Genomic DNA, 13,530 nt, shown 5'->3' on the forward strand with positions numbered 1-13,530 from the left:
AAAACAGACTTCAAAGTTCAGCTGTTAAAAAAGAAACAGTTGAATGTATAAAGGATGGCAGTTATGCTTGTGATATAGATGCTGTGCCTGATAATTTTGATTTTAAGAAAAGTTTTGAAGATTTATCTAACATACTAAAGGATGTGGGAGAAGAAGTGCTACCTATTGTCCCTGAAACATCCACTGACAACTTCAAAAATGACATAATTAAAAATACAAGTTCATTTTTAATTTGTTGTAATGTAGAATCTAGTGGAAAGTTTAAATCTAGAAAGGGGAAGAAACTCTGGAAGAATCCTGATTCTGTGGACGGGCTTGTTGATGTGACCCCAGATACTGTCATTCTCAAGAAATTCAGAAAATTTGAACATCTGGAGGAGGAAGTGCCAGAATTGTGCACTTGTCCACATCAAGATAGATATGCCTTTTCTATACAAGTAAGGGTCTTGGTTTTGTACAAAAATGTTCATGGTTGAAAAATGGGGGGAGTTGGTAGGGTTGGAGGAGGGTCATGCTCTCTTGTTTGATTTTAATTGAAAAGTGCACATGACACTTTTATTTCATTGCCTGTTCTTTTATATCCCATTGTGAAAAATAATTTTTGTAAGGCCAAAATAAATAAAATTTTTGTTTCCTGCTACCAGCAAGAAAAAAATAAGGTAGGTAGGTAGGGAAATTTTTTTTCCAAAACAATTTACATTGTGCTAATGGGGAAGCAATAAAGACTTAAATAGTGCTTGGGCTTAAATTGCTATAAAATATTTAGGGCCGGCACAAAAAAACTAGGGTAGGGTAGCAGGAATTAGAAATATATTTTTTTTTTTTTTTGCCTAATGGATGTTGATAAGAAACTTGAAAATATAGAGTAAGAGAAATGGTTTACAGCATGAACCAGGTGTTTTTCGATGTAATAGACTTGAGGGTAATTGAGACATCTCTGTATTCTCCTAATCATTTGGCAGTAAGTGTGTATTAACCACTAAGGAGGCCTTATTATAGAGCTTTTCCTGTCTCAGAAAGTCCTTCAAGGTAATTCAATTGTATTTTAAATTTTTAAGTAATTGTATTAAACTTATGAAAACTTATGCAAGATTTTATGCATCTGTTAAAAAATCGCATTATTTTAAAGCTTTTTGATGTTTGTCCAATAAAATCATGTGTTCTATAATTCAGTACTATGGACTAATCCACGTCTAATCCTTTAAGCTGGTTTAGGATTTTCTCATGATTTTTTAACTCTCTAGGAAAGGTCAAAAGGTCAGACTGACAGAGGGATTTACTAAATGGGATAAAATTATTTTTCATAATAGGGTTAAAATAGTGAAAGTTTTATGAACTTTGGTTACTCATTTTATTTCCTCCCTTTTCCTTTAGTATGTAAGGTTCAAGTTAATGGTTTATGCTTTTTAATGCACGTAATACTATTGAAAATACTATTGAAATATCTTGGATTACCAGTTTTCATTGTAAAGTCAAATTATCAAAGAAATGTAAAATTTCAGTGGAGAATTTGGAGGGAGGGGTGGGTGGGTATATTAGTACCTTCACACATGAAACTAGTTCTGGTTTTGTTGGAGAAAATGCTGTGTGAAAATGAAAAGTAGGACTAAAAATATTAAAATATGTACTTTTGGATCTAGATAATAATGTGGTTGTAGGAGATTCAGTGGTGCTGTTAGTATACAGACATTTCCTAAGGGAAGATTAGTGGGTAAGGGTAATAAGGTACTATCTTGCCATGCAGCAGGCTTTGAGATTTGCACTCTTTGACTTAAGCCAGATGTAAATCTTCATTATGACTGGTATATTTTATAACTGATGTGGGTCTGGATGTTGAAAAATTTATGAATGAAGGTTCAATGTTGGAAGAACTTTGAATTAATGTCAGACTCTTATAAGATATAATTTAATTCAAAACAGTTTTGAAGATTTATTGCCTTTTAATATCATTTCATCTTGTGGTGGATTATGTCTTACTCTTAGACAAATCAGAAATCAGGGTCATTCATTTCAGTGATATATGACTCATATACACTCAGTCCTTTTAAGTTATTTAGCTTTGAAGGTAAAATAAGATATGACAAAATGGAAGAACAAAGAGGCATTGTAAAACTTTTTATTTTAAAACCAAAAAAAAATATTGATTGGGATTCATGCAAGTATTTGAATTTGCCTCTGATTCAAGGCAAGTGAGGATTTGTAAAACTGGTTAAAATTTGGTTAATTTTTTGTTTTCGAGTGAAAAAAATTGATATTGGACTTCCCCATTGTTTAATGATAGAGAACCTCTATGAATTATTAATAATCATTAGTAAAAATAACGACTTTAAATCACTTCTACTCATTTTACAGTTTTAAACTAATATGTTGTAAAAAGTAGCAATGGCTTGTTCCCTATAATGGAACTTTCCAGGACATTTTGTGCCCATTACTTAGAACTCTCTAGATTTTAACCAAACTTGGTATGCACATAAAATGAATTCTCATGATGTTAACTAATTGTTCAATCAATCTTATCCTGTAATGAATACCAAGATCAGATGTGGTGACAAATAACAGAGAGCAACACATATTTTTTGTGTGGATGAAATTAAGATATTATATATTCCCATAGTGAAGCACAAATATTTTCCTTTGGGGATGTCTAATTTTTTTGGAAGTTTCTATCAGACAGAATTTCAGTTTTAAAAAAATATTCTTTTCTTTTAGGAATTTGAAAAAGAAGCTGAAGCATATAGACAAAGAACACACCAACTTCCACCAATCAGTGAAGAGATTGACAATGATGTCATCGACGATGAGATTGAGTCATTGGAGGCCAAATATCGTGACATATCAAGAGAATGCTCAAAACACTTGGAAAAACTGGCCTCCATAATGAAACAGAAAAAGGCCTTTGATGATCTTAGTGAAAAACTATCAGGGATTTATCCTCAAATCGAAAAGAAACTTATTGGAATAGATGAACAGGAAGTTGGCAAAATGCCTGACAAAGATGCACATGATCTTGCTATTCTGAAAGACCTAAAAGCTGATTTATTTGGTCAGGAAAGGAAATTGAAAGAACTGACCCAAACAGGGGATAAATTGGTGAAGGGACTTGAAGCAATTAACATGCATGGCAAAGCAAATGCAATTCAAAAAATGGTGGACGATTGTCGAGAAGCACATGACAAACTTCAACAGGACATTGCACAGAAAGAGGAAGTTTTTGACTCTGCCGTCTCCCAGCAACATGACGTCATGAATAGGCTTGATGAACTGACAGAATGGTTGACTGACACTGAAAGTTTTCTGAATGAGGGCAGAGCAATTAGCCTTGACAAAGACAAACTATTACAACAACTAAAGGAACAGCAACTGATGAATGCTGAAATTGATAGCAATAAAGCTCTACTTGAGCGACTTTCAGAAGCTCCTGATGTTTCCGTGACAGAAGATACTGAAACAGCCATATTTGATCTCTCAGAAAGGTAGTTTTTTTTAAATTTTTTGGTAATTACAGACTGTTTTTGATGTCAAATTGAAAAAAAAATGTATCCAGTAAACAAACATTAAATGGTAAACAGTTGTTTTACTCCGTGAAGCTGATTTCAATTCTAAAGTCTGCAATTTCTTAATTTCTTATAATAAAATTGTTGGGATGGTCATTTTTTTTCAAGAAACTGGTATGACATCAGACACCCCTCCACCTCAGCTCCTTTCCAAATAAAAAAGGGCATAGTTAATCAGGTCTCCATTTATAATACATTATTGCTCCAGTTAAAAGAATAGTTCTCCATTTATTTCATATCTTTATCAAATTTTTATGGTCTATAATTACAAACTGTAATACTCTAATAAGGGTGAGACATACTAAGCCTTCTGTTCAGAGAATATATACTATTTAATTAGCTAACATCATCTAATCAGAAATGACCAGCAAATTACAAAGTGTTATTTTGTCATTTTGTGTGGGTACTGCTATCTATCAATTAAGTGTGCAGATTGTAATGATAAGTCATGAATTGTCAATAGTAGAATACTTCATCTGCTATTTGGGGTATGTTAGTCAGTTTTACTGTTAAAGCAAATTAGTGTTGTTATCATTATGTGCAGAATATAATGAAAAGGTTTTGTAGACTATTGAAATGAGGCAAAAAAAAACCCAAAAAACCCCAGATGTGTCTGTTTAAGGTTACATTAGATGGAAAAATAGGGTAGGTAGGTAGGTATAGATAAAATCATTTCATATAAACACTATTGGGAGAATTTTTTGACATTAATAGTTCTCATTTAAAAAAATGATATTTTAGTGGCATTTTATGAAAAAAAATCCAAATGAAATGTGCTAGGGCAGAAAAAATAGGGTAAGGAGGGTAACCTTAAACCAACATATTTTTTCCTTGCCCAAGTCCTTTTGGTCTGTAGCTGAGGTTTCTAAATTTATAAAAGACTTGACGAATGTGAATTATTAAGTAGTTTCGGTAAGGCCCTATTTTTGCTCCTGTATTCAGCGTTTTTGAAAGATTTGTTTTGGTCTATATTAGTTAGTTTATTTGAAAGGATAATGGTTGTAGTAAATACATCTCAGCCGATTTTAGTGATATCATGAGTGTTTTTGACCTAATAGCAGTCAAAATTAACACATATTAGTGAAATCTTTAATTTTGTTGCATTTTTACACATAATTTTGATGTTTTTTGCCTGAAACAGGAGTGACCGCTTCCATGTTTATCCAAAATATTGACATATATGTTGTATCTTACAGCACTACACAATATATATAAAGATCAAGAATGAACATGCATGCGGCCACATTCGTTTTTCACAAAAACCATCAAGATATGCTGAAATATTGAAATTTTATGGATTTTTCATCATTTAGGCAAATTTGTTGGGATACAATGAAGAGATGCTTTCTGTTTTTGGCCTAAATCTTACGGAACTAGCTAGTGTAAACACTTCTGTGTACAAAAATGATAAAAATCTTTATTTTGAACAATTTCATATATGTGGCCAAAATTGGGCATAACCAAACCATCTCCTTAATATAGCAATTATTTTTTTACAGACTCACTGATGTGGAGCGTAAGGCAGAACTTGCCACAAAAGGTCTTGAAGAAATTGCTAGTCGTATGTCAGACTTGGACAATGGGGTGGGACAAATGGACAGCTGGCTAACAGAATCCATTGACCTACTTAAAAATAGATCCAAGGGAAATAATCAAAAGGCTATCAAAGCTAAAGTTGATGTTTTGTATAATGAAAAACGTGAACGTGAGAGTGACATGGAAAATATCCGTGGTGCTGCTAAATCCATCATGGAGGATGACAGAGTTTGTGATGAGTTTGCTGTGAAAGAGAATCTTGGTGAAGTTGAAACAAAGTGGCATGAGCTGACAGAACATCTTGTCCAACAAGTATCATTAGAGGTTGGTACTGGTTAGATTATCAGGGTTGTCAGAGGCAAAAATAAAAACACACATTTATGGCCCCTACTATCAGTTGGAACCCTTAAGTAATCAGTTTTTTTGTCCATCTCATGTTGGCTTTGAAACTTTATACTTTTTGGAGTTAAAAACTGGCATGAATGTTATATAATCATCACCCACCCATGAGTCATACATTAGAAAGAAATAAACAAACATTACAGAAAATCTCACTTAAATTTGGATACCTTGGGTCAAATGTCTTCTCTATAACTTTCATTCGTTTTGGAGTTCAGTGATAACAGGTGATGTTTTTTTTCTATTGTTGAAAAATTAGTACCAGGTTGTCAGTTTTAAATTTTTGTTTGACAATTTTACCTTTATAGGCCTTAACAGAAATAGAAGGAATGCTGAAGTATTTGGACAAAGCAGAAAATGACATCAACACAGCAGAGCCTGTCAGTATAGACCCAGAAATACTCACTGTACAGCTGAAAGAACACCATGTAAGTCTGGGGAAATATCAGTAGGGTAAGAAAAGTTGTAGTTTTGCAGCAGGGTAGGGCTTTTATATTGATACCTGACCAAGGAGAGTCTGACAGTATATACCCAGAATTGTTCTCCCTCTGTTTAGTGAGAATTGTACTGTCCATTTCTCTGAGGGTACAATGTACCTTCATTTACTTTGTATTGTGCAATTTGTTCTTTATTTACATTTGATTTGTTGTTCCAGACATAAAAAAATTCCCTGACTGTTTGTACCTTTTGTATTGCAAATTACTTTTTCCTCATAAGTTCTGTTAAGTTTTAAAACTGTTCAGAAGGATTTATGATAGAGTTAATGGAGGTTTGATGAATTAAATTTAATTTTGAGGGGATTTTTTGTGTTTCAGTCTTTCAATGACGACTTGAATCAAAAAAGGAATGCAGTCAAAGAAATAATCAACAAGTGCAATCGCATGCTTCGTGAGACCACTAATGCACAGACTGACGAGATTAAGTCTCGCTTGGACAGTATTAGAGCACAGGCTGATATTGTATGCCAACTTAGTGCAGAAAGGTTAAGCCAACTGGAATCTGCTCTCCCATTGGCTACTCACTTTAGTGAGAACCAATCAGAAATTCAGGGCTGGCTTGATGAAATGGAGGCCGACATGAAAGCTCAGTCTTCACCAGGAGAAAATCTTGACCAGATCAAGAAACAGTATGAAAACGTCAAGGTAATAATTATCCTTCAAATACATTTCCTTTTCTTTTTGCATGAATTACTACGGGAAAAAAGACTTTGTCTTTAATAGCAATAGATAATCAAACTGTTTCTAAGAAAGGCTGTGACCTATTTTGATATAAATTTTCAGAGCATATATAACTTTAACCTTTGACCTTACAGATATCACAGCAGAAGGTGGATGACCACAAACCATTTATTGATGACCTCAATGCAACTGGACTTGAACTTATGGAACTGTGTGGTGATAGTGATGCAGGTGAAATTCAGAACAAATTACTGAGTCATAACGATCGTTACGCCAAGCTTAAATCTCTGTCACGTCAAAAAGCTAAGGACATGATCGATGCCAAGTCTAGAATGACACAGGAAGTGGGTGAAACACTTGACAACTTGCTTGATGATTTATCTCAGATAAACAGGAACTTGACAACAGCTAGCCCAATTCCTGCTAATCCTGACAAATTACGGGATGACCAACAGGAAGTAAAATTGATGCTTGATGATCTGGAAAGATATCGACCAATGATATTAAAGGCTGAAGATGAGGCTAAGAAAATGATATCTGCTGGTGTTGAGGATGATGCTGAAGGTAATAATTTAAATGGAAGAGAAATATACTAATACCTAAGAAGAATTGTTCAAATTATATTTTGGATCTAAACTTTTAAATATTTTAAACTCTGAAACTATCCTGATGTTTTTATGACTGTAAAAAGTGTGACTGGCCTTAAATTGTGAATTAGCTTAACACTTCAATTATGATTAAACATTTGACATTACCCATCAGAATTGTGACCAAGGCCAAATAAATGTTAAAGCCTTTTATAACAAATAAAAACGGAAGGGATTTATTTTAGTTGGTTTCTATTGCAAGCATTTTGAAGCCTTAACTTCTTGAAATACATTGTAGCTATGCTACTGCAATTTGTTATTAAAATTGCTGTATTGAAATATCATTCTTGACAAAATTGCAGTACTAATGCACACAATAATTTTGAATTTACAGTTAGAAGGAAAAGCTGAAAGACCAGTGTTACTTTGACAAATTGGAATCTTTTAGCCTAACTAAGAATAATGTTTTGGACCTCAGATCCTTCCTCATCTCCTGAGGGTGCTAAGAATAATAATTTGGACCTCAAATCCTTCCTCTTGAGGGTACCTCGTTAACCATATCAATTAAAGATAAGCACTAACTTTTTTTGTTAGGTAGTCCTCAAATTTATTTTGCAGCCCTGGCCATAAAACTTTTAAAAATTAATTTATATAGCCCAAAGGACTACCAATTTCAATTTCAATGAAATCATCTATCAAAATTCAATGAAATCATCTATCAAATTAAGTAGACAGCTCAGGACTACTGGACCACTGTAAGTAACAAATCCTGCCTCGTAATATTGAGAAAATATAACACTGGATATGAAAGAACTTAACATTCTAAAAAATTTCAGCTGATGATCTGAAAGAAAAAGTAACAGAAATTGCTACTCTAAACAATCAGATCAGAGAACAGGCTATGAGGCGGGAACAAGAACTGGACGATGCTCTACAGGTGGCAGAAAAATTCAATGATTTGTGTTCCGAAACCATGTCAAACCTCCGTGACCTAAAGGATAACTTACTGTCACAAGAGCCCCCTGGTGTTGATTCGCCAACAGTTCAGGAACAACAGAAAGAACTGAAGGTAAAATAGATATTTTGTTCATTGTATGCAATAGTAAGGAGTCATTTAGCCTTCAAAGCAGTATAACTTCTCTCCTAATGGTTAGTTATTAGGGGTGTATCATAAAAAGATATGAGGTACTGAGGGAAAGAACTTTTTCATCAGAAGAATCACCCAGAGAAGTTCTATTGATTTTTTTTTGTATTAAACTCTATGCTTTGTCAAGAGATCTGAACACTCACCCATATACAAAGAATAAAAGTGTCTCCCCCCATCTCTCATATGTTAACAGGAACAGCCTTTGTTGTCTCCATGGTAACATGTGAAAGAGACTACCTTGTTGAAAAAATTGCAACTTGTCTTTTCTGAAAGTATTACTGTAAGTATAAGATTTCTTGTTTTTATTTTTTGCTTTCTTCACAGTAGACAGATAAGATTGAAATATAGCACCTTCAAGACTATATTTTCTTATGATGATCGTGACAATAACATACAGTACTTAATCATCAAAGTTAAAACTTATTGAAGTATTTATCATATCATTAACTTTAGGAACTACGCAAGGAACTCGGCAAAGCTAAGCTTTCCTTGGAGGAATGTAGGCAGTTAGGTGACCAGTTAAGTAATGTTGTTGGGGAACCAGGTCTAATTGAAATCAGGAAACAGTTAGAGGACCTTGATCACTTAGCAGATGATGTGCAAGATGTCACAAAAGAGCGTGAAGATGACCTGAAAATTGCCCTTGGCCACACTGATAAGTTTCAGGAACTTATGGATGTAAGTCGATGTGGTGCATTACTTTAGAACAATTTGTTATTAGAACAGAAAAGTTTAATAATAATTCGTAGATACCAGTTTTGGTGGATTAGGGAAACACAAGTTTCTGGATTCTTGAATTCGTGGTTTTGAGGTTTTCATTATACACATCAATGGAAATCTCCTTATTGTTGGGAACCAAAATTTGTGGTTTGGCCTAACCATGAAAACCATGAAAATTGGTACCCCACGAACAAAATAGAATTTTCACAGTAGTTTTGTCTATGAACAAAAAAGAACAGACTACCAAACTACTTGGTGACTGATTGCAATTCCAGCATTACATCTGGGTCAGGTTTTAGCAAATAATCTCTAAACTGAGCATAATTTCAAATCATTTGTCAATTCAGCTTTCAACCAATCAGATTGCTTGAAATTGAAGATAGTGGTAAAAATTGTAATTATAAGGATTTGAATGAAAATTCTCAATTTTAAATCTTTCATGAAACCTAGGCCTGAGCAGACAAAAACTGAAATCTGATGATGTCTTAAAGTTGTGAATGTGTATGGTTCTCATACTTGTAAACCTTTGGAACAGTTTATATGGGAGATACTGATTTTCTTGAGTTTTCTTATTTTCAGTCTATAAATGCCTGGCTACCAATATCAGAACACAAGCTGGCAAACATGAAACCAATCTCTACAAATCCAGAAACACTAAAACAACAGATGGAAGAAATTAAGGTAGGAAAGGGGAGATAATTGTAGTCTGATATTTCAGATGTTGACATTGTGGTGTAAGTGATTTTATTGCACTGTATTTCGAAAAAAATAATTGCTAAATGTTTTTTAGATTGTTTTGTGTTTTTTTTTTCTTTCAGTAAAGTTTTTCTTAGGCTGCAAACTGTTAAAGGTTCTAAACCTGCTGAACTAACATAATTCTTACTTTTCTCTTTTTATCCCTTTTCAAATTGTTTTCCATACTTACATGTTCTTAATTCTTACTGATTCATGTCATCATGAAATTTCACTTTAAATTTGGAAATGTAAAATTTAACAAAGTTTCATTGATGTTATGTATATTAACGAAATAATGTTATTTTCTGGTATGAGGTAGTAAGTTCACACATGAGACTTTTTATGAAATTGTTCATTTTTTTTTATTGGCAGGGCGTAAACTGTTCATGCTATTGATTTATGGTTGTGTAGACATGAAACAAATTTATTTTAAGATGTAAACTCAAAAATAGATTATACACTATAATGGAACACATGGGTTTGAAGGGGGGTGGTATAAGAACGATGTATAATTTGTACAATGAAATGAACCACTTGTGTTTACAGGCATTTGCCGGAGATTTATATAATGAATCACAAGGGGTTTGTATTTATAGGTTTTCACTCAGTGTGTAGCACCCCCCTTTTTAGAGTGAAATGATGAACTAGTTGCATTAGAACATTGACTGTGGAGTCTTTCTTTAAGATTTTCTCTTCCAATCTGTTTCAAACTTTTGTCAGAACTGACATTTTGTAAATATTAGGTCTTTCTGTTCATATTTAAGATTTTAATCGAAGTCTTCAATATTTAAATTGTGAAAATAGATATGTGGCAAAAGGTAAAATCTATAAATTACTGTATTTTTTTACTTCTTAAGAAATACTGACAATTTAATTGTCAAAAATTCTAATGCAGCTAACTTGCCTGGAATTTGTTGAGTATATGAGTTATTGGCATGGAAGCTTTTGTTTATGCTTCAGATATAAACTTTTTTTCTGTATGAAAACCAGTGATTTGTTTTGAATAGTTCTGGCTACTTTTTGTTAAGCTTATGAAATTTCCATATAAGACCAACTTTATTTGTAGCTTTGGTTTTTTTTTAGTTTTTTGTTTGCACAGTTTAATCAGAAAGATTAAGAAATGTTCAAATTCTAATTTTAGTCACTATAAAGCACCGTGAAATAACATTAAGAAAGTAATTTTACAGTGTTTTTCTGTTAACCTAGACAAAACACTATTTTTTTCAATTCTTATTTTAGTTGTTTTTCTGGTTTATTTAAGAGGGACATTTGATTCTAGGCATTCACTTGCCTTGTAAGAACTTTGTAAAATTTGAAAAATGTGTAAATAATTTACCAAAATAGGTATGATTTTTTTTTGTTATGATAAGATCCAGGTGAGCATTTCTAGTTGTAAGAAGCCTTTTATTTTATTTATTTTTTGTTGTTTTTGTTTATCCTTCAGCATATGTGATGTTTTTTTTTATCCCTCATCATATGTTCATGTATCATCCATAATCTAACATGTCTTATAGTCTCATGTAATAATTTTCATTATATTTTTTTTTTATCCCATTTCTTTCAAACCTTTAGTTCCTAGTATTATTTCTACTAAAGTCCATGTTAAATATCTAATATTTCTGCTTTTCTAACTTTACATTAAATTTTCATAGGGGGATACAAAATATGAAATGGTGAAATCGGAAATTGACCACTATTTTGCAGACTTGGCTTGCATGTTGAGATCTAAAACCACTATTTGTTGATGTATTTTTTCACTGTAAATGCTTACTTCATGACAAAATATGCATGGAACTATGCATGTGAATATTACAAGTATATTCACAAAGCAAGAATCATGTATCAAGCATGTTTGCGCAGAGCATCCTGAACTTCACTGCTTTTATAGTAAATAGAAATGATATTTTTGCAGTAAAAAAAATTCTTGAAATCTAAAATTTCCCATTTTGTTCACATGTTTTTGTTCATTATAAAGTTTGACCGGTAAAATTTAAAGAAAAGTAAAGTATATTATACTTTTCTACACTATCAATATGCTGGAGAATTTGATATTGAATCAGATTCACATCCTCTTAGAAGGAATAAAATGAGTGTATTTCCAATCTAGCTGTGAGTGATTTATGCTATGTATGACCTACAGATAACAGTCATAGATTGAAAGTATTGAAAGACACACTTCCATCAAAAGAACAGAAGTATTATCTAAATAACCAAGTTGACATAAATATAACTTCTTTCAACGAGTGAACATCGTTTTCTTCATATCTACTCCTTATAAATCAGCCTTCTGTCTTTGTTATGTATAACTTAAACTCAAGTTTTAAATTTAATATGAAATGAAGGCTAATTATGCATTCTGTATTTTTCAGTTTAATAAATCTCAAGTCCATCCGCATGTAACAGAACTGCAGCAGTTAAACCAAGAGTTAGGGGCCTTGAAAGAGATGTCACCTGTGGCTGCCGATGCTCTGCAAAAACCTGTTCATGACATCAATACCAAATGGAAAGAGGTTCTAAAAGGAATCTCTGATAGAGAGGTAGGCAGTTAATGGGTACATCATATCTTGACCTACACTTAGAAATCAATTGTAAAGGAAAACTATTGACCAAACTTTACAACAAACGTGATGATTTTTCATTCAAAATTGTCAACTTTCCTTTCATCTGTGGCAACATCCCTTCAGCACCTGTGCATGGAGTGTTCATATCACAACTCATACGTTATGCCAGAGCTTGCCGAAACTACACAGACTTTTTGTATCGCACTAGAATTCTAACAAATAGGCTGGCTTTTGGAACAAGGTTATGTTGCTACAAGATTGAAGTCATCACTACAAAAGTTTTATGGTCGTCATCATGAACTCGTGGATCGTTATGGTGTATCCATCTGCGCCATGAAAACTGATTTTTCCACGTGTCATAGTTTTCCTTTCCTCTTTCTTCTACCCTGGGCTTGACTTTTTATGTGTTTCTAGAAAAGCAGAGGACCTATAGCCTACCGGTTCACCTGGTCCATGCTTCCAGTTTTTAGTAGAGTCCGAGTTGCTCATTTGCTTTTGTTACTTTGTATATATGATTTTATTTACTTTATTTTCTTTGTTGTGTATGTCTATTTTCCATGTCTAGTCTTTGTCCCTGGATTACATTCTTTTGATTACCGCTATAACCTTGGTTCCCTTGATTACTCTTTCACAAAGTTTATGTAAGACTTATGTGCACGTATTTCCCTATGATTAGTTAAGGATTTACGTGTATGCAAATCGTAAGAGTGCTTTGTGAAATGATGCCTTGAAATTGTTCTGTGGATTCACATGTTAATATAATTTCACAAAATCCAAATTTTACTATTACAATTCATCATTTTTACTCTATAATTACTACAAATTTTCCATTTTCTGCTTTAATTGTACAAAATCAGGTCTGAGTTTGAAATACCATCATCAGTCAGTTTAATTTTGGAGTAAATGACATATTTCTGGATCTGGGGAAAAAATTTTCAAAAAAATGTGTATTTTCAAAAAAATGTGTGCAATATACACAGAGGAGTAAGGTAAATGAAAAATATACGTTCCTAATTAGTTTTCATGAAGAGAGGCCAAGAACCAAGGAATTTATTTTGAATGGCCTAAAGTCAAGAACCAAGAAGTTTATTTTGAATGGCCTAATGTCAAGAA

General features: G+C 32.9%; 1 protein-coding gene across 14 annotated transcripts in view; it reads left to right on the top strand.

Moving 5' to 3' along the window:
• LOC148600337 (microtubule-actin cross-linking factor 1, isoforms 6/7-like) overlaps positions 1-13,530 on the top strand; it is a 125,515-nt gene that overhangs the window by 68,790 nt on the left and 43,195 nt on the right. For 12 of the 14 annotated variants that reach the window (XM_088557015.1, XM_088557020.1, XM_088557023.1 and 9 more), the window contains 10 exons: positions 2,710-3,473; positions 5,054-5,414; positions 5,798-5,917; positions 6,305-6,631; positions 6,802-7,231; positions 8,091-8,323; positions 8,855-9,079; positions 9,701-9,802; positions 10,403-10,438; positions 12,226-12,393. In XM_088557015.1, coding sequence (XP_088413141.1) covers positions 2,710-3,473; positions 5,054-5,414; positions 5,798-5,917; positions 6,305-6,631; positions 6,802-7,231; positions 8,091-8,323; positions 8,855-9,079; positions 9,701-9,802; positions 10,403-10,438; positions 12,226-12,393 — 2,766 coding nt within the window. The remainder of the gene's footprint in view (positions 1-2,709; positions 3,474-5,053; positions 5,415-5,797; positions 5,918-6,304; positions 6,632-6,801; positions 7,232-8,090; positions 8,324-8,854; positions 9,080-9,700; positions 9,803-10,402; positions 10,439-12,225; positions 12,394-13,530) is intronic. The other 2 variants (XM_088557018.1, XM_088557027.1) reach the window with 1 other exon arrangement.

This window comes from Perna viridis, chromosome 13 (assembly GCF_037379345.1).
Source record: "Perna viridis isolate PV_CMFRI_1.1 ecotype Kerala chromosome 13, ASM3737934v1, whole genome shotgun sequence".
Classification (NCBI taxonomy): Eukaryota; Metazoa; Mollusca; class Bivalvia; order Mytilida; family Mytilidae; genus Perna; species Perna viridis.